General features: G+C 43.9%; 2 protein-coding genes across 2 annotated transcripts; both read left to right on the top strand.

Moving 5' to 3' along the window:
- The first annotated feature begins 1,978 nt into the window (after positions 1 to 1,978).
- On the top strand, positions 1,979 to 14,595 carry LOC118394988 (E3 ubiquitin/ISG15 ligase TRIM25-like). The gene is made up of 8 exons (XM_035788733.2): positions 1,979 to 2,047; positions 2,870 to 3,411; positions 3,489 to 3,584; positions 3,728 to 3,961; positions 6,208 to 6,230; positions 6,358 to 6,503; positions 6,620 to 6,891; positions 13,597 to 14,595. The coding sequence occupies exons 2-8, from the start codon at positions 2,914 to 2,916 to the stop codon at positions 13,864 to 13,866; spliced, it is 1,539 nt and encodes a 512-aa protein (XP_035644626.1). The 5' UTR covers positions 1,979 to 2,047; positions 2,870 to 2,913; the 3' UTR covers positions 13,867 to 14,595.
- Positions 14,596 to 14,753: 158 nt separating this feature from the next.
- On the top strand, positions 14,754 to 17,830 carry cbln12 (cerebellin 12). The gene is made up of 4 exons (XM_035788734.2): positions 14,754 to 14,936; positions 15,745 to 16,615; positions 16,822 to 16,941; positions 17,056 to 17,830. The coding sequence occupies exons 2-4, from the start codon at positions 16,325 to 16,327 to the stop codon at positions 17,251 to 17,253; spliced, it is 609 nt and encodes a 202-aa protein (XP_035644627.1). The 5' UTR covers positions 14,754 to 14,936; positions 15,745 to 16,324; the 3' UTR covers positions 17,254 to 17,830.
- Positions 17,831 to 26,344: the final 8,514 nt, after the last annotated feature.

Raw genomic sequence — 26,344 nt, 5'->3', positions numbered from 1 at the left:
GGAAATCTTAACGCTACAGCATAAAATGGCATTCTAGAAAATTCTGTGCTTCCAACTTTGTGGCAACAGTTTGGTGAAGGCCCTTTCCTGTTTCAGCATGACAATGTCCCTGTGCACAAAGCGAGGTTCATACAGAAATCGTTTGTCAAGTTCAGTATGGAAGAACTTGACTGGCTTGCCCAGAGCCCTGACCTTAAACCCATCGAACACCTTTGGGATGAATTGGAACTGTGAGCCAGGGCTAATCACCCAACATCAGTGCCCGACCTTACTAATGTTCTTGTGGCTGAATGTAAAGCAAGTTTCTGCAGCAAATGTTCCAAGATCTAGTGGAAAGCCTTCCCAGAGGAGTGGAGGCTGTTATAGCAGCAAGGGGGGGGGGGAACTCAATATTTTTGGCCATGATTTTGGAATGAGATTTTCGACAAGCAGGTGTCCACTTACTTTTGGTAATGTAGTGTATGCCTGGGCGTCTGACATCACTCTGTCTGCTGCACTTCCTTCCTATTCATCTCCCTCAGCCAAGAGGCTACCAGGTTAGATTTAGTTTTTCATATTCAATTTGTGTGTACTGTAAAACATTGACAACAATTCACTCCTGTCAGCCGAACAAAATGATAACGTGTATAATGATGCCATAAAGCAGGAGCCATAAACGGGATGATGAGCATATGGAAATGAAAAAAACAAAAACAAAGCCTATATAATGACCGCATGCTCACCCCTACGGTTAAACATGTCACACCATGGCCACAAGGCAGAGCTAAGCTGAATGGTGAGCTTTGAAAAACAGCAGGGAGTCTCAGGCTGCAGTTGTAAAGCGCCACAAATGCCGTGATTTAGGGCAGCCGTCACGGACACACCCTCTCAATTTCAATTTCTATACAATTTAAGGGCTTTATTGGCATGGGAAACATATGTTTGCATTGCCAAAGCAAGTGAAATAGACAATAAACACTTAGTGAAATAAAGAAAACAAATGTACAGTCAACATTACACTTACAAAAGTTCCAAAATAATAAAGACATTTCAAATGTCATATTATGTTTATATACAGTGTTGTAATGATGTGCAAATAGTTCAAGTACAAAAGGGAAAATAAATCAACATAAATACAGGTTGTATTTACCATGGTGTTTGTTATTCACTGGTTGCCATCTTCTCGTGGCAACAGGTCACACATCTTGCTGCTGTGATGGCACACTGTGGTATTTCACCCAATAGATATGGGAGTTTATCTAAATTTGGTCATAATATGGTCATACATTTGGCAGAAGGTTAGGAAGTGCAGCTCAGTTTCCACCTCATTTTGTGGGCAGTGTGCACATAGCCTGTCTTCTCTTGAGAGCCAGGTCTGCTGTCGGCAGCCTTTCTTAATAGCAAGGCTATGCTCACTGAGTCTGTACATAGTCAAAGATTTCCTTCATTTTTGGTCAGTCCCAGTGGTCAGGTATTCTGCCACTGTGTACTCTTTGTTTAGGGCCAAATAGCATTCTAGTTTGCTCAGTTTTTTTGTAAATTATTTCCAATGTGTCAAGTAATTCTCTCTTTTTTCTCATGATTTGGTTCGGTCTAATTGTGTTGCTGTCCTGGATCTCTGTTTGTGAACAGAGCCCCAGGACGAGCTTGCTTAGGGGGCTCTTCTCCAGGTTTATTTCTCTGTAGGTGATGGCTTTGTCATGGAAGGTTTGGGAATTGCTTTTAGGTGGTTGTAGAATATAATCTTTCTCTCTCTCTCTCTGAGTGTGTGTGTTTCAGCTCTCACCAGAAAACCCAAGATAGGTAATATGGTAGTTGCCTACTGGAGAGTTGCTTTCACTCCTACACTTCCTTCATAGCAGTGCAGGTGAAGGAAAGGAGATAAGGAAACAAAGCCTCCTTAGAGTCTTGAGATGCACCCTCGCTCTCTGAGTAGGTCATGTGACTATGTGCTATGAGAGGTCAGTCCCTCTGCTTAAAGCAGACATTTTTATGGGATTAGCCGGTTTCTACACACAGCACTACACCCAACGATGGCCACACTGTGACAGACCTGGGACACAATCAGGTAAGGGGAACTATACTGTATTGTGGACCTTTGAACAATTTGAAAAAAAACGCAAGAAAGACATATCAGAATGTATATAGGAGAGTTGTAAACAAGATTGGAAGAGCACATGTAGACAGGCAGGCGGGGAGGATGATGTCTTGATCCCGCCATAGCAACAGGCAGGGATTGGGATGCGCTATAGGTACAAGGTTCAGGTCAAGCAGTGTTGTAACTCCTCCGTAGCATGAGAATAAACTCAGTGATGCAGGTTATGCCAGTTAACTAGAGAAGAAGTAGTCATGTCTGACACTTAAGACAATGGGAAGATCTTGAGGTGTTCTAATAATATTGAACAATGGCCAAAAACCTTATAAACAGGCTTAATGGTTGATAAGTAGGAAGATAAATAGAGGAGTTGGCGCCGGTGAAGTGGACTGACTTAGCCCTGTTCCTAAAACCTAATTCCTAGTGTTAGTTTTTATACAAGTGACTTTGACGTGAACTATGAGTAAACAGTGTCACTATCCAGTGTTGGGGAGTAGTGAACTACATGTATTTCAACTAATAATTTAACTACATTTTGCAGTAGCTTGGTGGTAGTTGAACTAAATTCAGATTCAGGGAGTGTTTTCATTAGTTGTTTACCTTATTTTGCCATCTAGTGATGTATCTAGCTGCTGGAACAACAAGCTATGTTGGCAAAAAATAAAATATGGTTAACTAGGCAATAATTACACATGAAGTGGCATTAAGACTGTGAATTAAGATGATTTCAACTGCTCATTATTTGGACAAATTGACAATGATTTTGACATTATTTTGATTTTTTTTTGTGCAAAGGTGCCTTTTCCCTTTTCGTGTTCGAGGTGACAAAATCGGTTGACATGGCGTCCCTGGAGGAAGAGTTGACCTGTTCGTTGTGGCGTGACGTCTTCAGCCAGGCCCAGTCCCTGCTGTGTGGCCACAGCTTCTGCCCGGCCTGCGTACGGGACACCTGGGGGCACAGGAAGGCTGGGGTCAGGGGTCGCTTCACCTGCGCACAGTGCCAGGAGGAACAAGGGGTAGTGGCGTGTGACTGCTGCCCACCTGTGGGGGACAAGGATGAGGCGGGGACCACCGTGGCGGTGAAGACCTGCCTGCGCTGTGAGGTGTCTCTGTGTGCAGAGCACCTGCGGCCCCACCTGGAGCGGCCCGCCTTTAAGACACACCTGCTGGTGGAACCCCTGGGAGATCTGTCTCACCGCAGGTGTCCCGCCCACAAGGAGATGTTCCTCTACTACTGTGCAGACGAGCGGGTGTACATGTGTTCAGAGTGCCTATTGGAAGGTGGCCATGCACAGCACCGCATTAAAGGACTGAGGAAGGTGGAGGAGGACTTCAAGGTCAGTAAACAACCTGTCGTTCCCTACAGCTGGTGTTATAGTGTGACTATAACAGTTCTAAATCCGTGTTTCCACAGGTCCTCCTCAAGGGCCTTCTCCAGAAAGCAGATGAAAAGCTGAATGAAGGTGAACGGATCCTCCAAGAGTACCAGAACACTGACCTCACTATAACAGTGAGTGACCACACATTCTTATAACAGGTCCATCAATTTCCTGTTCATGCTTATATTAATCGGTCCAAGCTTCTATTCTGCCTGAAAGCTGAGTCCTGTCCTGACCTTAAAAATCTACAGTGATGGTTGTTGTCCCCCTGCAGGACATGTCTGTGGCAAATGACTCCCAGGTGGAACGTATGGGTGTAGATCTGCAGCTGCAGGTGGAGAGGCTAGTGCTGGCCCTGAGGGAGAGCACCTTGAGGGAGAGGCAGAAGGTCATGGAGCGCCTGCAGAACGACTGCAGCAGGGTGAGGGTGGACCTGAGTAAGACCCAGGACATTCACCACTACCTGGCATCCTTGCTGGAGGAGACAGACCCCTTCCTGCTCATCTGGGTGAGATGTTTATTATGAACCCTTTTACCGGGTACCAAGATGACTAGAGAGAGGAGAGGGTTTGAAGGAGCCAATTGGAATCTGGGGATGATTTGGATACCATGGAAGTAAGAGAAAACAGGTTGGATATTCCGCCAGGGTAGTGGAGTTTACAGCCTACTTTTGGGGCAAGTGCCATTGTGTCATTAGTGACCACGCAAGAGTTAGGACCTCAGTTTTGCAATAAAACAATACAAATCCAACTTCACAGTAACCATTTCAGGCAGTTAATGTCTGTGCGTTAGACACAACCTTTGAGTATCCTCAAACAAACGGAATTCATCAAAGCCATCCTCTCAAATAATTTGATGGCATAGGTCACAATTCTGGTAATCATTCTGAATCTGAACATTCACTTCTGTACTGTACTGCAACGTTTTAACCACCTATTTACTTACAAGACAGCATATGTTGTACACTGCATAGCGGAGGATTTCAACTAATCTGTTTACCTCCCTGTCCATCTGGGGGTGATTCAGTGCCATTCATGCAGGATTTGTACTGTGGCAATGAAGGCTTTCTGCTTTTATTGATTAGCTGTCAATGAATGCCTCTTTTTTTTAAGATAGTACATTTGAATAACTTTATTAACAGTTTTGTGTTATTGTCTTACAACCATGAATAACGGTGAATTACTGTGCATCGGAAAGTATTCAGACCCCTTGACTTTTTCCACATTTTGTAATGTTTACAGCGTTATTTTAAAATGGATTAAATTGTTTCTTCCCCTTCATCAATCTACACACAATACCCCATAATGACAAGCAAAAACAGGTTTTTAGAAATTTTTAGCAAATATACAAATCAGGGAAAGTTTTTAAACAGAAATATAACATTTACTATTCAGACCGTTTCGTCAGAACTATGTTGAAGCACCTTTAGCAGCGATTACAGCCTTGAGTATTCTTGGGTATAAAGCTACAAGTTTGGCACAACAGTATTTGGGGAGTTTCTCCCATTCTTCTCTACAGATCCTCTCAAGTTCTGTCAGCTATTTTCAGGTCTCTCCAGAGATGTTCGATCAGGTTCAAGTCCGGGCTCTGGCTGGGCCACTCAAGGACATTCTGAGACTTGACCTAAAGCCACCCCTGCGTTGTCTTGACTGTGTGCTTAGGGTCGTTGTAAACCTTCACCCCAGTCAAAAGTCCTGAGTGCTCTGGAGCAGGTTTTCATCGTGGATCTCTCTGTACTTTTCTCCATTCATATTTCCCTCGATCCTAACTAGTCTCCCAGTACCTGCCACTGAAAAACATCCCCACAGCATGATGCTGCCACCACCATGCTTCACCGTAGGGATTTTACTAGGTTTCCTCCAGACGAGACGCTTGGGATTCAGTCCAAAGAGTTCAATCTTGGTTTCATCAGACCAGAGTATCTTGTTTCTCATGGTCTGAGAGTCCTTTAGATGCCTTTTGACAAACTCCAAGCGGGCTGTCATGTGCCTTTTACTGAGAAGTGGCTTCCGTCTGGCCACTACCATAAGGCCTGATTGGTGGAGTGCTGAAGAGATGTTTGTCCTTCTGGAAGGTTCTCCCATCTCCAGAGAGGAACCATCATGACCATTGGGTTCTTGGCCGGGTGACCAGATCTAGGAAGAGTCTTGGTGGTTCCAAACTTCTACCATTTAAGAATGAGTTCACTGTATTCTTGGTGACCTTCAATGCTGCAGAAATGTTTTGGTACCCTTCCCCAGATCTGTGCCCTGTGACACAATCCTGTCTCGGAGCTCTACGGACAATTCCTTCGACCTCATGGCTTGGTTTTTTACTCTGACATGCACTGTCAACTGTGGGACCTTATATGGACAGGTGTGTCCCTTTCCAAATCATGTCCAATCAATTGAATTTACCACAGGTGGACTCCAATCAAGTTGTTGAAACATCTCGAGGATGATCAATGGGAACAGGGTGAACCTGAGCTCAATTTCAAGTCTCATAGCAAAGGGTCTGAATACTTATGTAAATAAGGTATTTCAGTTTTTTCTTTTTTAGAAATTGGCAGAAATGTCTAACAACCTGTTTTTGCTTTGTCATTATGGGGTATTGTCTGTAGATTCGATTTAAAAAATATATATATTTTAGAATAAGGCTGTAACGTAACAAAATGTGGAAAAAGTCAAGGGGTCTGAATACTTTCCGAATGCACTGTATAATTATTATTACAGTCTTATAACAGTCCTTGGCTCCTTTTCTTTGTTCTGTCCACAGGCATTTAATTCTGATGACTCAAGGTAAATAAGGAATAGGTATTCAATAGTATGATATTATTTGTTTCTGTTTGTGTGTGCGCGCGATTCTGTATGTAAGTATGTTTGAGTATAACATGATTTGTGTCTAACTTGCTGTGCTCTATAACAGGCTGCTTGTGGACCTGAACTGCCCCTTGTTCACCCCTGACCCTGTCAACCTGGACAGGAAGTACATTGTGGAGGACATTGAGAGCAAGCACCGACAGTTCATCACCGAGACGCTGCACTGTCTCACCGAACTCAAGAGAGAGCTCTGTGAGTGCACAAGCTGAATCTTCAACGCGGAAATCTGAGATGGGATGAATTCAGGTTTATTCATTCATATTCATATTCACTCTCTGTGCTTTCTGTCTCTTTCTCTATTTCTATAGTGACAAGTCCGTTGACTCTGGACACTAACTCCGCCCATCCTCTCCTGAGCATTTCTGATGGCCTGCGGTCAGCTATGCGGGTCAAACACCGCCTTCCGTGTGCCACTCACCCCGACCGCTTCGATCACTGGGCTCAAGTCCTGACTGTCCAGACATTCTCCTCTGGAAGCCATTACTGGGAGCTGGAAGCAGAAGGCTTCTGGGACATTGCGGTGTCCTACCGGAGCATCGGGCGGAAGGGGAAGGTGGGCAATGCCTTTGGAAATAACAAGGTACATTGTCATCACTCTTCTCCCCTTGCTCTTCTTCATGTGGTATTTAATAATAGCAAGGACTGTGGTAATAAGACTAACATGACATGTTAGTTGTTATATTTATAATCTGATCTGGAAGTTAATCAATAACTAGCTTTCCATCCAATTGGCAACTGATTTTCATGGAAATTGTCCCATGCTGATCTGTTTCACTTGTCTTTGTGCTTGTCCCAAACCCCTCCAGGTGTCGCTCATCTTCCCCATAATCCTCAGTGTATTTATACCTGTGTTCTCTGTTTGTCTGTTGCCAGTTCGTCTTGTCAAGCTTACCAGTGTGTTTTACCGTGCTCCTGTTTTCTTAGTCCCTGTTTTCTAGCCCTCCCGGTTCCGATCTGATCTACCTTCCCTGACACTGAGCCTGCCTGCCTGACCATTCAGCCTGCTCTGACCTCGAGCCTGCCTGCCCCCCTGTACCCTTCGGACTCTGTCCTGGTTAATGAACGTCTGCCTGTCCTCGACCAGCCTATTTCCTCCCCCTTGTATTTTGATAAATATCAGAGACTCGAACCATCTGCCTCCTGTGTCTGCATCTGGGTCTCGCCCTTTGTCGTTATAGTACGAACTGGCCATGACTGACCCAGCAGACTCGGAGCGGCTCTGTAAAGCTGTCTCCCTGCAGGGAGGCACCATTGAAAAACATGAGGAGCTACTTCAGAGCCTTATGGAAGGTCTCCATACTCTGTCGTCCATCAATCCTTAACAAGAAGGATTGATGGACGTCTATGGGAGCGCAGGAAGGAGAGGTCTGTTTTCAGCCCCACTCGTTCGTCCACGGCTGCCTGCTCGCCCCCGAAGAACCCGACACCTGCATTTTCGAGAGGATCTGAAGTCACCCGAGTCCCCTCGGGATCATCGAGAATGAGCGACTCGTTTTCTACAGTGCTTAGGCAGATCTAGATTGTCGCCTCAGAAATGACTATAGAGGCTTAACTCCAACAGTTGCCTGTATTGTGGTGCTACAGGGCATTACAGTACCAATAAAAGACCAGACTCATCAGCTAGGTAAGAGTATCATGGTAGGTCATACGGGGAGGTTTCTACCTCACAGTACTCGTACTCTCTTCTGTGAGAGTACTCTCTTCTGTCCTGCTGTGGGGTGACTGGTCTAAATCTCTCCGGGTGCTCATTGACTCTGGAGCTGATGAGAGTTTTATGAACGCTACTTTGGTATCGGAGCTGGGTATCTCCACACAACCCCTCTCGGTTCCCATGGACGCCAGAGCACTGGACGGAAACACCATAGGCAGGGTCACTCATAGTACGGTGCCCGTTAACCTGCGTGTGTCCATACAACTTCTTCTCATTGACTCTCTCAATGTTCCTGTTGTTTCGGGATTTTCATGGCTCCAGAGGCAGACTCTCTGGCTGCTGGGAGCATTTGTTCTTCTGCCTCCCCTGCTGGCGCAGGGTTCTTCTTTGTGGAAAAAAACCCTGCGTCCATGTATCAACTACCGGGGCCTCAATGACAGCAAGGGGAAGATGCGTTACCCTCTTACCACTCCTCTCCCTGGCTTTCAAACCTCTCCAGGGGGAAACCATCTTTTCCAAGTTGGACCTTCGGAATGCCTACCACCTAGTTTGACTACGCGAAGGAGACAAGTGGAAGACGGCCCTCAACACAGCTAGTGGACACTATGAGTACCTGGTCATGCCGTTTGGACTCACCAATGCTCCCACAGTGCTCCAGGCCCTGGTCAATGATGTGCTCCGTGACATGTTGAATAGATGTGTTTGTCTACCTCGACGACAGACTTGTTTTCTCCCGTTCTGCTCAAGAACATGTCCTCCATGTCACACAAGTCCTTCATCGCCTCTTAGAGAACCAGTTGTTCGTGAAAGCTGAGAAGTACGAATTCAACCGCTCAACTATCTCCTTTCTGGGATACATCATCGCTGAAGGGAGTGTTCAGATGGATCCTGAAAAGGTGAGAGCGGTGGTGGATTGGCCCCAACCCACATCCAGAGTGCAGCTGCAATGTTTCCTGGGATTTGCTCATTTCTACCCCCCCTTCATTCAGGGCTACAGCAGCCTGGCGGCTCCCCTCTCAGCACTTACTTCTCCCAAGATGCTGTTCACATGGTCTCCAGCTATTGGCATGGAGTTTCTGGATCTCAAGAGTTGTTTTACTAAAGCACCCTTCTTCATCCATCCAGATCCGTCCCGTCAGTTCGTGCTTGAGGTCGACGCTTCTGACATTGGAGTGGGGGCTGTCCTGTCCCAGCGGTCTGCCCAGGACCAAAAGCTGCATCCCTGTGCCTTCCTGTCCCATCGTCTCAACCCCGTTGAGAGAAACCATGACGTAGGAAATTGAGAACTTCTGGCAGTCAAGATGGCGTTAGAGGAGTGGAGGCACTGGCTGGAAGGGGTAGAACACCCATTTTTGGTGTTGACCGATCATAAGAATTTAGAACCGCCAAGCGCGGTGCGGAGGTGGGGGGCGGCTAACCAAATGTTTGTCTCTCATTCGGCCCAAGCTCAGGTCCTGGAATGGGCTCATTCCTCCAAGCCCACCTGCCATCCCAGCTCCCATCGAACCTTGGCCTTCCTCCACCAACACTTCTGGTGGCCCACTATGGTTCCTGACGTCTCAACATTCGTAGCCGCATGCAAGGTGTGTACTCAGAATAAGACTGCGCGGGTAGCTCTAGCTGGCCTCCTTCAGCCACTCCCTGTTCCTCATCGCCCCTGGTCCCATATATCCTTGGATTTTGTCACTGGGATTCCTCTGTCTGATGGCAAGACCAGTATCATGATAGTAGTGGATAGGTTCTCTAAAGCCGCAAATTTCATCCCTCTCCTCAAGTTATCTCCAGCCAAGTAAAAGGCCCAGCTCGTGGTGCAGCACGTCTTCCGAATCCATGGACTCCCTGTTGACATTGTCTCTGATCGTGATCCTCAATTCTCATCCCGATTCTGGAAGGCGTTCTGCACCTTTATTGGGTCGTCGGCCAGCCTGTCCTGCGGGTTTCATCCCCAGTCCAACGGCCAATCGGAGCATACCAATCAAGACCTGGAGACTGCGCTTAGGTGCCTCGTCTCAACCAACCCCACCACCTGGAGCCGGCAACTTTTATGGGTGGAGTATGCCCGGAACACTCTTCCCTACTCGGCCACTGGGCTTTCGCCCTTTGGGATATCAGGCCCCGCTCTTCCCAGAGCAAGAAGAAGAGGTCAACATACCCTCAGCCCAGATGTTCGTCCGCCGCTGTTGGCATACCTGGAAGAGAGCTCGGTCTGCTCTTCACAAGGCCACCTCCAGGTATCATCGACATGCCGACCACCACTGGACTCCGGCTCCCCGCTCTCGTCTTGGGCAGAGGGTATGGTTGTCTATGTGGGACCTGCCCCTCCAGGTGGAGTCGTGTAAACTTTCCGGACGTTTTATTGGTCCTTTCCCCATCTCTAAAGTCCTTAGTCCCACTGCTGTTCGTCTTTGGTTGCCCCATACCCTCCGTATACTTCCCACTTTCATGTGTCCAGGATTAAGCTCTTGTTTCACTGTCCTTTGTCTACTGTTTCCAGGTCCACCCCTCCTCCCTGTCTCATCGACGGCCATCCGGCCTCCTGTGTCTGCTTGTGGGTCTCGCCATGTGTCTTTATAGCAAATATATAAAGAAATGCATAAATAAAATATGCATTTTCCCACCAGTGGTGTGTTTCCACCAAACAGACTTGTTGGGGATAAAAATCAGTGTGTGATGATGTAGTGCACAGAAAATGTACTTTTACGTTTATGGTTTCATGTACAGATTAAAAATCTTAAATCAATCGTATTTTAAATTTGTCACAAAAACTGTTGCTTTAAATGTGCCTACTCTGGCACGTCGGCGTGTGCTAGAGACGTCACTACAGACACCATGGTTCGAATCCAGGCTGCATCACAACTGGACGTGATTGGGAGTCCCATATGGCGGCGCACAATTGGCCCAGCGTCGTCCGTGTTTGGCCGGTGTAGGCTGTCATTGGAAAATAAGAATTTGTTCTTGACCGACTTGCCTAGTTAAAGAACAAAACAAAAAAAACTGCTTGTAGTGGTGTGCGAGTATGCTAGTTCACATCATGAGATCATTATGGATAAGAGTGAGAATATTTTTTTTGTCAAACGGCAGTCATGTATCGATCATCATGTTGCCAGAATAAGACCCTCAATATTTATTGGAAAGGAGCATCAACCTCATCCCCATGCACTTTCACCACCCTGTGAAGTTCATCATAATGTATTTAATGTGTAGCCTAATAAACTGCTGTTTCCCGAGTCGTAGTGGGAGGACCACCACATGATCATAGTGTGACTCTATGTTTACTTCCAGATGATGGTTAGGGGAGAACCGGGATGAACTAGAAAGACCATATTTTACAACAAACAATTTATACATGTCCTCTACCATTAGCAGCTGTAATTTTATTTCTATGGTAAAAGAGTTTAAATTAAATAGACCAAGAACAGAACTACCGCAACGTTACTTTTGTACCTGCCGACTGGGCTGGAGTAACACAGCCGGTGAGTAACAGCTGGTGAGAAATGCACAATAACTGTCTTCTCTTATCTGTTTCTGGTTTGTAAAGCTCGTTACTTTCAACAAATTGACTATCAGCCATCATTTCATGTTTGTGCCAATTTGAATAATTAATGCTTATAGGTTCGAAATTTATGAAAATGATCCTGTGTCAACATCGCAATGTTGATCAAACCACTACATTTTGCCTTACAATATTATTCGGACAAAAAAGGGATTACATAAAAGGTATATTAAATCATAATTTTCTTATTGCACGTAGTTGGAGATTTTTTTCTCACAATTTCAAATGATAATCCCTACTTAGCCCTACCAATCAGATGTCCTTGTCATGCACGTTCCTCGTGTCTTGATAGAGTAACTGTTTTTATTCTCTTCACAAATAGCAAACTCATCATGCTTATCACATTTCCATGGCTTGACACCTGTCTCTCCTCTAACTTTCTCCCAGGATAACACCCACAGCTAGCCAGCATGAAACTTGAAACCTATGCTGTCATTTATTAATGCTTGAATTTGATGCTTCATTAAATAGTACTCGCAAAACACCAGTCTCAACGTCAACAGTGAAGAGGCGACTCCGAGATGCTGGCCTTTTGGGCAGAGTTGCAAAGAAAAAGCCATATCTCAGACTGGCCTATAAAAAGAAAAGATTAACTCTGCCTAGAAGGCCAGCATCCCGGGGTGACCTCTTCGCTGTTGACGTTGAGACTGGTGTTTTGCGGGTACTATTTAATGAAGCTGCCAGTTGAGGACTTGTGAAGCATCTGTTTCTCAAACTAGACACTCGTATGTTCTTGTCCTCTTGCTCAGTTGTGCACCGGGACCTTCCACTCCTCTTTCTATTCTGGTTAGAGCCAGTTTGCGCTGTTCTGTGAAAGGAGTAGTACACAGCGCTGTACGAGCTCTTCAGTTTCTTACCAATTTCCAGCATGGAATAGCCTTCATTTCTCAGAACAAGAATAGACTGATGAATTTCAGAAGAAAGTCCTTTGTTTCTGGTCATTTTGAGCCTGTAATCAAACCAACAAATGCTGATGCTCCAGATACTCAACAAGTCTAAAGAAGGCCCGTTTTATTGCTTCTTTAATCAGAACAAACAGTTTCCATCTGTGCTAACATAATTGCAAAAGGGTTTTCTAATGATCAATTAGCCTTTTAAAATTATAAATTTGGATTAGCTAACACAATTGGAGCACGCCTGTGTAGATATTCTATTAAAAACTTAACCGTTTCCTGCTACAATGGTCATTTACAACATTAACAATGTCTACACTGTATTTCTGATAAATTTTATGTTATTTGAATGGACAACATTTTTTTGCTTTTCTTTCAAAAACAAGAACATTTCTAAGTGACTCCAAACTTATGAACGGTAGTGTAAATATATATATATATATATTTGTATGGTATTACTTTACTCCAGGGGCGTAGGCCCCCCTGGGGAGCCAGGTCCACCCAATCAGATTGAGCAATATCTGCTCTTTTACTTGTGTTCCAAACGGGACATTATTTGTCATTTACCTAAACACCGTCAGATAGATTTCATAGGATGCAGTGCACTGGTTTAGCCAGATTTGATTAAATATAACAGAACAGGTTACCTGGAATGACATTCACTCTCACGGGATGGGTTGCCAAAAATATCTAACTGATTGTCACACCACCCAATAAGTCAGGAATATGACTGCATTGAGGCATATGTCACTGTGCTTCTATGGCTATATGCACCATGCAAATTCCTATTTCATTTGTTCATTTAGCAAACAACACAGCTCATAATCCAGTGCCTTCATCACAGTCATCATACCCATATTTTAGTTTTAAAATATATATATATTTTTTTTAAATGTCTCTCCACCCCATGGTAAAATGTGTAGAATAGCATGAGATTAGCTATACAACTGCACATTTTTCTCCTTGCCCCATGGCAAAACAATTCACCCACATTTCTGCAGGCCCTCCCACCAACAAATTTCTGGCGATGCCACTTCTTTAGTCGCATAAAAACTGTGGATAGAGACATCGTTAATGACTTTAATTGGTCTCTTTGAATTGAACTTTTATCACGAGAAACAAATGGTGATAAAAAAATGAAATGGTTGGTTTTCTATATTGACTGTTAGATGATATTTTGACTTGCAGATGTCTTGGAGCTTGACACAGCAGCATGATAGAAAGCTAGCCGCCTGGCACAACCGCAGGAAGACACACATCTCCAGTCGAATGTCGGGCAACCGTGTTGGCGTGGCCCTGGACTATGGCGCAGGCACCATCACCTTCTCTGAGGTGGGGCCATCCAACACCCTGACCCACCTGCACAACTTCACCACCTCCTTCAGCCAGCCCGTGTGCCTGGGCTTTGGCCTCTACAAAGCTGAACTCCATAGCAGAATCTCCATAGTGAGGGTGTGAGAGATCATCAGGAACCAGAGAATTAGAATGGGGTGGGAGTTCAAGGATAGAGACTTGGTGGGAGGTTTCCTTCTGGAACATCTCCCGGGACCTCATGAGGGATTGGACGATGAACAATAGAGCTTGTGTGAGCATGACAAATGGTAAGACTACATTCTTACAGAGCTCAGGATTCAAAGTACTATGAACTATGACTTTGAATCAGTAGGGAATGGATGGGTATGTCCTACTTGTATCATAGTTTGGAGGAATTTGAAAGACCCAAGCAACTTGGACCCAAGAGAGAGTTTTAATCAAATACATCCAAACTACAGGACAATATTCTAAAGAAAATGTAACATTCAGTGGATAGTTCTAGATTCTTGTGTTGTAACATAGCTATGGGGTCTCATTTCCTTTTCTGAGTTTGTTTAGACTATTTTTTTCTGCATATAATAATCAAAATGGGTTCTTTGGGGCACTCGTGTACCAAGCTAAATAACCCAAATAGTGTTGAGAAAAAAAGAGATGGAATGTGTGTGGACTGAACCATATTGTAGTATAGATAACAGAATCATCAGGCATTAGAATCTTTCACAAAAGTGAAATTATGTACGGCATTATATTGAAAGGGATTCGCTTGAAGATGCTCAAGGTAGATTCACATGCTTTAAATCAATGTCATAGTTCGTGTCAGACTAAACAATGTCACAAAATTACCTTCAACATTAAAACATCTCAGATGCAATACTTTCACTGGCACTTTTCATTGTTTGAGAGAAAATTAGTAGGTGGGTGAGTGACAGAGAATTAAAGAGTGAGTGAGAGAGAGAGAGAGAGAGAGAGAGAGAGAGAGAGAGAGAGAGAGAGAGGGGGGGGGGGGGGAGAGAGAGATTATAACACAGTGGGTCCTCTGGCATGGCCATTTAGATGCCTGTTTCAAAGGGAGGTCTCTGTGATCCTGTAGAATGTGAGAGAACAGAGTAGAAAGTGGTTATGAGGAATATGTGACTATCACTCCATCTCCAAGGAGCAAAATTGTACTTCACCCGATATGGAAAATAAGGACGACACCTTTCAAACTGAAACAGGTGATACCCTCAACTATTTCTTTATGAACTTAAACTTAGACTCCAGGATTGCCTGACAGTACTCAGTGAATAGATGCATAGTCCTGCAATTTCCTTGTGTTAACATCTTGAATTGTTCAGGAAAACTGCTAATCTTCTGACTGTTGAATATTGGGGACCAACTCTCTAAAAAATATATATTTTGGGTTGGTGTGTGTGTTCGAAGAAAGAGTGTGTGGTTGATTAAACAGTGTTAATCACTAGTGTCATAGAGAATGTGATCATCAGAGAGGTGTGTCAGAGTGTCTTTTTTGCACTTGAATTGACGACATGTCGAGATTATTTTAGAAGGAAAGTCAGAAAATCCCATAATAAAGAGGGGGTACAGTCTAAAATGTTGTTCTATCTATAATATCAATTGAGGACGAAGTGCTTTCTTGTCCATGTGATATACAGTAACCATTTATGTAATTGTGAAACGATAAACACCTAAGGGATTTGTATGAAAATACAAGAGGATGATGGAGAAACTACGTGTGAACATGGTGGGTACGAGGAAGGGGGGGGGCATGTTATGGAACGTCAGGAGGTAGAGAGTGCGTGCGAAAGACAGATGGTCTCTCAGCGGAGTTGTTCCCCCACTCCCTCTTTCTTTCTCACTCCCTCCTGGATTCTACATCCTCCCCTGACACCGGTCCAGAACGTTACCTCATTCCCTCTCCCTCCCCCTAACAATATCCTCCTCTTCATCCTCTTCTATGGTAGCTGAGATTCCTCACTCTACCTTTCTTCATCTATCCCTCCCACTGTTTATCCTTCCTTCTCTCAGGTCCTGTGTGATGATGCAGTAGATTGGAACGCACACAAACGTCTATTTGCCCATGCTATCCTGCCACCTACTGCCACTGTTGCAAACCAGCACAGAATCACAGGAGAGATATCCATGAGAACAGAGTGAGAGAGATAGAGGGAGGGAAGGACAGATAGATAGTGTGGGGTAAATAGGGGGAGAGACTGTATGTTGACTTCGTCGACTTCTGCTGAACACTGATAACTCCAAACCCTCCTGGTTGTCAGTCTATGAGTCCTACCTGTTGACAAACCTCTATATTTATTACTGGGAGACTTCCTACATAGCGTCTCCACTAGGTGGGATAGGAGACTGCTGTCATAGAACAGGGTGGTGGACCAAGTCCAACCAATTGAGGACACTAATGATCCTGCTGAATATCAGCTACAACATCAATTGTGAGACATTTTAGGACCTGAGTGACCCGAGAGAATATTTAGCGTTTTAAATCTATTTAGCCTGGGCATATTTATCTATGTCTGTAATCTTTCAAAGTGACTCTCCTCCATACTAGAATTAATAACAGGTATACACAATCAAAACAAAGACAGTTAAAAGCATGTATCCCAGGGTGGTTCGTTCATCCACCTTAGAGCCCACAGTGTTGCTGGGGCTGCTGCTCCTATGGGGGCCTCTAGGGGCCCAGGCCCAGAATGACACTGAGCCTATAGTCCTGGAAGGAAAGTGTTTGGTGATCTGTGACTCCACTCCCAACTCTGAGCCAGCGGGAAATGCCCTGGGCATGTCAGTGCGCTCAGGCACCGGCCGGGTGGCCTTCTCTGCCACCCGCCAGACAAACCACGAGCCCACAGACATGAGCAACCGCACCATGATCATCTATTTCGACCAGGTGAGCAAATTCGAAAATAATATTGACCATATAAAGTAGTACATCAACAGGTGAAGTTGACCAATGATTTCTTATTCATTAATTATCTTTGACTGATTTGTTTCTCTTTGATTGATCATTGATGAATGATTGATTTCTATACCCCATCACTCCCTATCTCTCTTATCCTCCTGTGTTCATTCTCTCCCTTTCTCTTCTTACCTCAGATCCTGGTGAATGTGGGCAATCACTTTGACCAGGAGAGCAGTGTCTTCCTAGCCCCCAGGAGGGGAGTCTACAGCTTTAACTTCCATGTGGTGAAGGCCTACAACAGACAAACTATCCAGGTGAGAGAGACATACTGTACATGCCGTACACATAGAGCATGTAGCATAGCACCATGCATGTCCCACAAATAGTTAGTTGTTTGACATTGAGACTAACCGTGTGGTTGTTTCTAGGTTAGTCTGATGCTGAATGGGTGGCCAATGATCTCAGCCTTCGCTGGGGACATGGATGTGACGCGGGAGGCAGCCACCAACGCAGGCCTAGTGATCATGGAGAGGGGAGACAAGGCCTACCTCAAACTAGAGAGGGGAAACCTGATGGGTGGCTGGAAGTATTCCACCTTCTCCGGGTTCTTGGTTTTCCCCCTATAGGGAGACAGCCTGCATGATGGAGAGAGGAGGACAGGGGGAAAAGATGGAGAGAAAGAGGAATGGGGAGGGAAAAGGGTGAGACTGAAAAATGTATGTAATTTAATGTCTGAGAGAAACAATACAAGATGAGGGGTGGAGGGAAACACAAAGACAGAATTTGCATGGTTGATATGTGAATTGTCTCATGTGTTCAGCTTGTGTGTAACTTGTCCTTTAGGGTAGAGGAGAGACTATTTTTGTTCAGACACCAGAGTTGATGCGCACTATGGCACAAAAATGGCAATGTGCAATCAATTTGTAGTATCTTTTTCATTTACACTTTTAAACATAACAAGAAAAGTAAATCCTGTAGCCCCTTAAAATATGGCAAGACCTGATTACAACATTTCATTGACTTTTGAATCTCTGGCATTTTTGCCTACCATTCTGGCTAGCCACCCTGGCTTACTGCATTGTTCAACCTGCTTGTCCCATAACTAATTATATTCCCTATTTGCCAGTATGTGTTTTGCAGTGTGCACACCTCTTAGGAAGATTTCATATAAACAGGTCATATTAAAATGAATATATACATTAACCCTTTGTCTCTTTTTGGTGAGCAGTTTCGAAGTCTATAGTGGTACAATGTGAATTAGATTTGTTTTCTCATTGTTGGTAGTTTCATATTTCGACAATTACATTAGGCTACAAAGGTATCAATATTTTACTCTTGCTTTTCATTGAACCAGTATCATGACAACTGATAGTAAATATAGCTCTCACCACCATAGTTGGCATGGTGGCAGGGCATTGGCAAGGGGGGAGAGCACAAGGATAGTGAATAACGGACACTCCTTACCAGTCGCGCACAAACAGATGGAAGCTTTGGCGAGCACACAGGCATGTCTCTGCCGGACTCCTGTGGATCAAGTGTGGTGTGCTGTCACAACCAGTCAGTCACGCTTCCTTAATTCATGACAGACAGTAAGACACAGCGTTAGAAAAGCTAGAGGGCGCACGTGAAAAATAAAACAACAACTGATTAGCGTGCATATAAAGTCAATTGGGTGGGACTGACCTTTTTCAAGACAATGTGGAAGAGTCTTGCGAAGTAGGCCTATCACCTCCCCTGTAGTTAGTGACACATTGTCATTATATCACCGCCTCTATAGGTAGCAAACATTTGCATTACAGCTTATGCTTTGCCATTCCCGACGAGAAATTGTTTGTAGAGCAGTGGCGCTTTCGGATGAAAATGATCAATGACATTGTACTGATACTAGGCCTACATTATATTTCCCTAAAATCAAATATCATCTTTAAATGGTGACATTTGGCTACAGAGGGTAGTGCGTACGGCCCAGTACATCCATCGGGCTGAGCTTCCTGCCATCCAGGACCTCTTTACCAGGCGGTGTCAGAGGAAAGCCCTAAAAATTGTTAGAGTCCAAACAACCAAGTCATAGACGGTTCTCTCTGCTACTGCACGGTAAGCGATGCCGGAGCACCAAGTCTGGGACCAAAAGGCTTCTTAACAGCTTCCACCCCCAAGCCATAAGACTGCTGAAAAGTTAATCAAATGGCTACCAGGACTTGTATTGACCCCCTTCATTTGTTTCACTGACTCTCTTGCACAAGCCCGATGTACACTTACTGGACTCTAACCACACACACTCATGCATACTACACTGACACTCCAAACACACAGACAGACGGACACACACACACACATAATGGCGACACACACACACACACAGTACATTCGGACAGTATTCAGACCCCTTGACTTTTTCCACATTCTGTTACGTTACAGCCGAATCCTAAAATTGATTAAATTGTTTTTCCCCTCATCAATCTACACAAAATACCTGATAATGACAAAGCAAAAACAGGTTTTTAGACATTTTAGCAAATGTATTAAAAATAAAAACCTGAAATATCACATTTACATTTAAGTATTCAGACTGTTTCCTCAAAACTTTGTTGAAGCACCTTTGGCAGTCATAACAGCCTCAAATCTTCTTGGGTATGACACGACAAGCTTGGCACAGCTGCATTTCGGGAGTTTCTTCCATTCTTCTCTGCAGATCCTCTCAAGCTCTGTCAGGTTGCAAGGGGAGAGTCGCTGCACAGCTATTTTCAGGTCTCTCCAGAGATGTTCAGGGCTCTGGCTGGGCTACTCAAGACTTTTCCATAAGCCACTCCTGCATTGTCTTGGCTGCGTGCTTAGGGTCGATGTCCTGTTGGAAGGTGAACCTTCACCCCAGTCTGAGGTCCTGAGCGCTCTGGAGCAGGTTGTCATCAAGGATCTCTCTGTACATTGCTCCATTAATTTCCCCTCGATCCTGACTAGTCTCCCAGTCCCTGCCGCTGAAAAACATCCCCACAGCATGATGCTGCCTTGCTTCACCGTAGGGATGGTATTGGCCAGGTGATGAGCAATGCCTGGTTTCTTCCAGACGTGACACTTGGCAATCAGGATAAAGAATTCAATCTTGGTTTCATCAGACCAGAGACTATTGTTTACCATGATCAGAGTCCTTTAGGAGCCTTTTTGCAAACTTTAAGAGGGCTGTCATGTGCCTTTTACTGAGGAGTGGCTTCCGTCTGGCCACTCTACCATAAAGGCCTGATTGGTGAATTGCGGCAGAGATGGTTGTCCTTCTGGAATCTGCAAACAAGCACACACTGGCCACGAACGATGTGTTTACAATACCGTGTTGGTAATAAGGCATTATTTGTTGGACCGCCACTGGGATAGCTAGCTAGCTTTACTTTGGTACCTAGCTAGCACAAATACAACCTGCCTGAAAACAGTGACCAGTAGAAACTGCAGTCATTTTTATTATTCTTAGCAATGATTTATGAATCCTTGTAAGTATTAGCTAGGTAGCCACTTGTTGTTCGCCTGTTGAAATGTAACTTTAGTTCAAGAAAAAAAATAGCTAGCCAACTACTTAATCCTGTTGGCCAAAGCTAACGTTATAAGCAGCCAGTTAGCTTCATCTAGCTAGTTGAGGCTCAACCGGACAAGATTATGTGTTGTGAAGCAAGCCATAATAAGGATTAGGCACACTAGTGGAATTTGTGGTTTGCCTTCAAAATAAACAAACCTCTTTGAAAGTGATGCAGAAGGTTAAAATTGGTGGAATCATGCCATATTTAGGCTAGATAATGTTAATCAAGGTTGGAATGTGAAGCAATGAAATGGGGTATCAGTCTACTCGGTGACACCCACAGAACACAACTGTGAAGAGTTTACGCAAATATTAGCGTTGTAGCTCTTATCGCGGGACTGTGACTGTGAAATCACCTCCCCAGTCAGCCTATTGTGTATATTGACATTCATATTGTACTGTAGAGCTTTACCTAAGGACTGGGGATCAATTAAATGATTGGTCAACAAGCTTATTTGACGTGTCTTTTTTTGACACGCAAAGACCCAAACAGCGTTCCATAGGTCTGTGCCTCGACACAATCCTGTCACGGAGCTCTACAGACAATTCCTTTGGCTTCACGGCTTGTTTTTTTTGTTGCTCTGAGATGCACTGTCAACTGTAGGACTTTATATAGACAGGTGTGTGCCTTTCCAAATCATGTCCAATCAATTAAATTTACCACAGGTGGTCAGATCTCAAGGATGATCAATGGAAACAGGATGCACCTGAGCTCAATTTCGAGTCTCATAGCAAAGGGTCTGAATACATATATAAATAAGGCATTTTTTATACATTGGCAAATATTAATTTCCACAATTGTTGCTGCTTCAGTGTCTTTAGATATTTTTGTCAGATGTTACTATGGAATACTGAAGTATAATTACAAGCATTTCATAAGTGTCAAAGGCTTTTAATGACAACTACGGGTAGTTGATGCAAAGAGTCAATATTTGCAGTGTTGACCCTTATTTTTCAAGACCTCTGCAATCCGCCCTGGCATGCTGTCAATTAACTTCTGAGCCACACCCTGACTGATGGCAGCCCATTCTTGCATAATCAATGCTTGGAGTTTGTCAGAATTTGTGGGTTTTTGTTTGTCCTCCCACCTCTTGAGGATTGACCACAAGTTCTCAATGGGATTAAGGTCTGGGGAGTTTCCTGGCCATGGACCCAAAATATCGATGTTTTGTTCCCTGAGCCACTTAGTTATCACTTTTGCCTTATATCAAGGTACTCCATCATGCTGGAAAAGGCATTGTTCGTCACCAAACTGTTCCTGGTTGGTTGGGAGAAGTTGCTCTCGGAGGATGTGTTGGTACCATTGTTTATTCATGGCTGTGTTCTGAGGCAAAATTGTGAGTAAGCCCACTCCCTTGGCTGAGAAGCAAACCCACACATGAATGGTCTCAGGATGCTTTACTGTTGGCATGACACAGGACTGATGGTAGTGCTCACCTTGTCTTCTCCGGACAAGCTTTTTTCTGAATGCCCCAAACAATCGGAAAGGGGATTGATCAGAGAAAATGACTTTACCCCAGTCCTCAGCAATCCAAATCCTGTACATTTTGCAGAATATCAGTCTGTCCCTGATGTTTTTACTGGAGAGAAGTGGCTTCTTTGCTGCCCTTCATGGCACCAGGCCATCCTCTAAAAGTCTTTGCCTCACTGTGCGTGCAGATGCACTCACACCTGCCTGCTGCCATTCCTGAGCAAGCTCTGTACTGGTGGTGCCCCGATCCTGCAGCTGAATCAACTTTAGGAGACTGTCCTGGCGCTTGCTGGACTTTTTTGGGTGCCCTGAAACCTTCTTCACAACAATTGAACCGCTCTCCTTGAAGTTCTTGATGATCCGATAAATGGTTGATTTAGGTGCAATCTTACTGGCAGCAATATCCTTGCCAGTGAAGCCCTTTTTTGCGCAAAGCAATGAGGATGGCACATGCTTCCTTGCAGGTAACCATGGTTGGCAGAGGAAGAACAACGATTCCAAGCACCACCCTCCTTTTGAAGCTTCCAGTCTGTTATTCAAACTCAATTAGCATGACAGAATGATCTCCAGCCTTGTCCCCATCAACACACACACCTGTGTTAACTAGAGAATCACTGACATGGTGTCAGCTGGTCCTTTTGTGGCAGGGCTAAAATGCAGTGGAAATGTTTTTGGGGGATTCAGTTCATTTGCATGGCAAAGAGGGACTTTGCAATTAATTGCAATTCATCTGACCACTCTTCATAACATTCTGAAATATATGCAAATTGACATCATACAAACTGAGGCAGCAGACTTTGTGAAAATTCATATTTGTGTCATTCTCAAAACTTTTGTCCACAACTGTACACAAGTTGTATTTGGCGCATGTGACAAATAAAAAAAATAATGCTCTTCAGTTACTTTAAAAAAACGTTTCAATAAAACAAAAACAAATCTCTATGATATATGCCTCAAAATCAAAATATCATCTTTATATGATGACATTTGGTCAAATGATTGCCATTCAGTTCTTTTTAAAATATAATTAGGGACACACTCTATTGGGGGAATAATAAAGGAGCCACATCAATATCTCCTGAGATGTGATCATACCGACTGCAATAAAGACAACCTGGAACATGTCCACAAACACACAGGGGGCTGGGTTACTTGGTTAAAAAACAACCAATCGTAGTAACGCATTACAAGTAATCCAGATTACGTCGTTACGTAATCAGGCCATTGCAGTGCGCTTTGTCTGGGGTGTATTCATTACGTTTTGCAACGGAAACTGTTTACAGTTTAAAATAATTTAACAGCACCAGACTAGACTACATCGGGTGCAAACAGAGCAAGCGGAACAAACGGGGAAGGACCTATCTGAATCTGTCCAATAGAAAGTCTCGTTTTCGTAAAAAAAAAAATTTTTCAGTTTGGAGTAAACTGTTTCTGTTGTAACAGACGATAAGTTTTGCAACAGAATTGCCGAAATGAATACACCCCTGTTTAAACGCTTGCAGTCTCGCACTAAATACGACACATTGCGCGGATAATTTCTTAAAAATGGATACCGGTGCTCATGCCACATCTTTCCATGTCTGGCAATATAGATAACATTTCATTTTCAAGGAATTAAGAGGAAAAAAATATGACCGTCCAGTGTGTTCTATGCAAACCCAAAATCCGCATGTTGTCTACCTCCAAGAACTCGACATCAAATCTGAAGAAACATTTAGAGGTGAGTTGAATGCTTTCAATGAACATGTTCTATGGTGGGTTAAAAAAGCAGGTCGGATGTAAAACATGTGTCCCGTACCAACTTTATAAAACACCTCCGGCCTAGCTACTAACGTTCTTTCACAATAAAATAATGACGGCTTTACTGTGTTGATTGGGTGCCGGTACATTTCATCGAGCCTATACGGACATTTCATTGGTTCCCTCATGCGTCGCCATATTCTTACCACACTAGACCTTGCCATAACCATTTTACAGTTCAACGTCAATGGAGTCCCAAGGATAATGTATAGCATGGACCAATCACACAATCAGGCAAAAAAAGTCACTTGGAAATTGAAATTCTAACATTTTAATAGACATTATATTCAAACATGGCAATTGCATCGTCATTTTCACCTACTCGAAAAGGGGTGTACCCTTAATGAACTGTAAATCATGGACATATGGGGTTCTACTACTGGTGGTCAGTGTAACTACCCTCTCAGCCTTGTAGTTTTTTGAACGGGCTTCATGTGCCAACAAATTACGAAAATGTTCTTCATAAAAATGATCTCCATAAAAGGTACAAGTAAATTAATCCACAAATATATCTTAAACGAGCAGTTGCCACATTTTTTAGATTTGTTAAATTAATGATATTGATTCTTGGTTCTTGAAGAATATAACTTATAAATACCTCATGAGCTTAGTTCAAATGTCATACTCCTTCAGAAGCTGAAATATAAGCTTGTTTTACACCAATGTTTGTAATCAAATTAAATGTAAACAAACACTACATAGCCTTAACTACAATGGATGACCAGTCCTCACATTCATAGCTCTGTCTATGAATTTGAGAGTGGTTACATTTCTCCAGCCATGTCTCTCAGCTTTTTACCAAAACGGGTGGGGAGTTTGCTTTGTTGTAGTTTCAACTGCTGATTGCCGCTTTAAATGAAATTTGATGATATAATCTTGAAGCACATTCAAAAGATTTATGCGACAGTATCTGGCTCTGCTACATATGATAATAAATAGGTTGGGTAAATGCTTTGGGGATTTACCTGTCTATTAAAAAAATACAACAGGGATGTTCTGATATACTGTAAATGAAGGTGTATTAATACATTTTCTTTTTGATTTTATTTCAGAGAAAGCATGCAATCATGTATCTGAAGTCGCCTAAAGGTGAGATGGATGGACCTAAGTCTCCTAAGGAGCCACGCTACAAGAAATCCAAGCTGGAAAACCTTGTCAATCAAATGACGTCACAGCCTAAAGTGAACACCCTGGTCTTCAACTTTATGGTGGAAAATGTCCAGTCGCTGTCTGTCTTGGAACAGCCTGCTTTCAGGAAGTTGATTGAGGGCTTAAGTGGAGGGAAGATGTCCATGACCCGAAATACTTTTATCAATGGAATTATGATGGCATACTCCAAAATGAAGGAGGAACTAAAGGAAAAGCTGGACAGTGTACAATCTGTGTGCACTACAGCTGATATCTGGTCAGCTCACAACAGAAGCTACATTGGGATGACATGTCATTGGATTGAGAAGAATGAGCTGGAGAGGAAGTCTGCTGCACTTGCCTGTGCCAGAATACGGGGCTCGCATACATTTGAAACAATTGCAGCCAAAATACACGAGATTCATTTGGCTTACAATATTGAAAACAAACTTCAGGCTACAGTCACTGATAATGGCAGCAACTTCGTCAAAGTCTTCAAAGAGTTTTCAAAGGGGGACAATGAAAACTATGGAGATGACATTGTTGAATTTCAGGACGTGGGCACCATACTTGACGGAGCAGATGAGGCCATGCACCTCTTTCTACTGCCGCACCAGAGATGTGCATCGCACGCATTGAATCTGATTGCCTTCCATGATCTAGTGCAAGTTCTATCACGGGGAGAAACTGCCCAAGTGTACTGCAGCGCAATGGCCAAGTGTTTTGCCATATGGAACAGCGTCCACCAATCCCCATTGACTATAGCAGCAGTGGAGGACATAGAGAAAATGAAATTGACTGCTCCTTGTGTGAGTCGCTGGATTTCTGAATACTCTGCAGTGGAAAAGATGGTCTCTCTCCCTGAAACAAAACGAATGGATGTTTGCGACAGCTTTGGGGTCTCCAGACTGCTATCTTATGAGATAGCATTTTTAAAAGAATACATGCATGTCTTCAAGCCACTTGCTTTTGCACTGGAACTCTTCCAAGGAGAGCAAAACTGTTTTCTTGGACTGGTCATACCTACGGTACTCACATTGAAGAAAAAGCTATGTGAGAAGAACTCTTGCGCTCTATCTCTTGGACGTCATCAACCCTGTTCTAGATGCAATAGATTCCCGTTTCAAACAGCTCTTTGCCAGTCTGGATGCAAAAATGGCAACAGCAACTACACCACAATTCTGTTTGTGGCGGCTACCAGAAGCTGAGAGAGAAGACATGCATTTGATGCTGGTGGCTGAGGCAACCCGATTGGAGCCGACTGGTGGTGCGCCAATCAGCAGCGACAACGTGCAGTCAGAAGACGAATTCTTTAGTTTCGGGCCTGGGACTGGCAACAGTGACACAGAAGAGGAAGTCCGGAGGTACCTCGAGGGAAGCAGCAAAAGTCTCAGTTGCCTGAAATACTTCCAGAGAGTGAGAAAGCTGTTCCTCAAATTCAATGCCATCCTACCCTCAAGTGTTCTTGTGGAGCGCCTCTTCAGTCATAACGGGAACATTCTCACCCCTAAAAGGAATGGTTTGACTGATGATCAGTTTGAGCAAGTTCTCCTTTTGCGGTACAACAGCAAAATATGCACTCTGGACATAATATTCCCTGAGTAAAAATGTAAAGGGATTTTTCTCACAGATCATGTATCAGGCAAAGGAGGATTGGTGTGTGGGGGGGGGGGCTAAAGGAGGACGGGCTCATTGTAATGGCTTGAATGGATTTAATGGAACCATATCAAACGCATCAAACATGCGCAAACGACGT

The sequence above is a fragment of the Oncorhynchus keta genome, chromosome 15 (genome assembly GCF_023373465.1).
Source record: "Oncorhynchus keta strain PuntledgeMale-10-30-2019 chromosome 15, Oket_V2, whole genome shotgun sequence".
In the NCBI taxonomy this organism is placed as follows: domain Eukaryota; kingdom Metazoa; phylum Chordata; class Actinopteri; order Salmoniformes; family Salmonidae; genus Oncorhynchus; species Oncorhynchus keta.
Note: the sequence above shows the minus strand (reverse complement) of the source record. Positions and strands in the feature narration are given on the sequence as shown.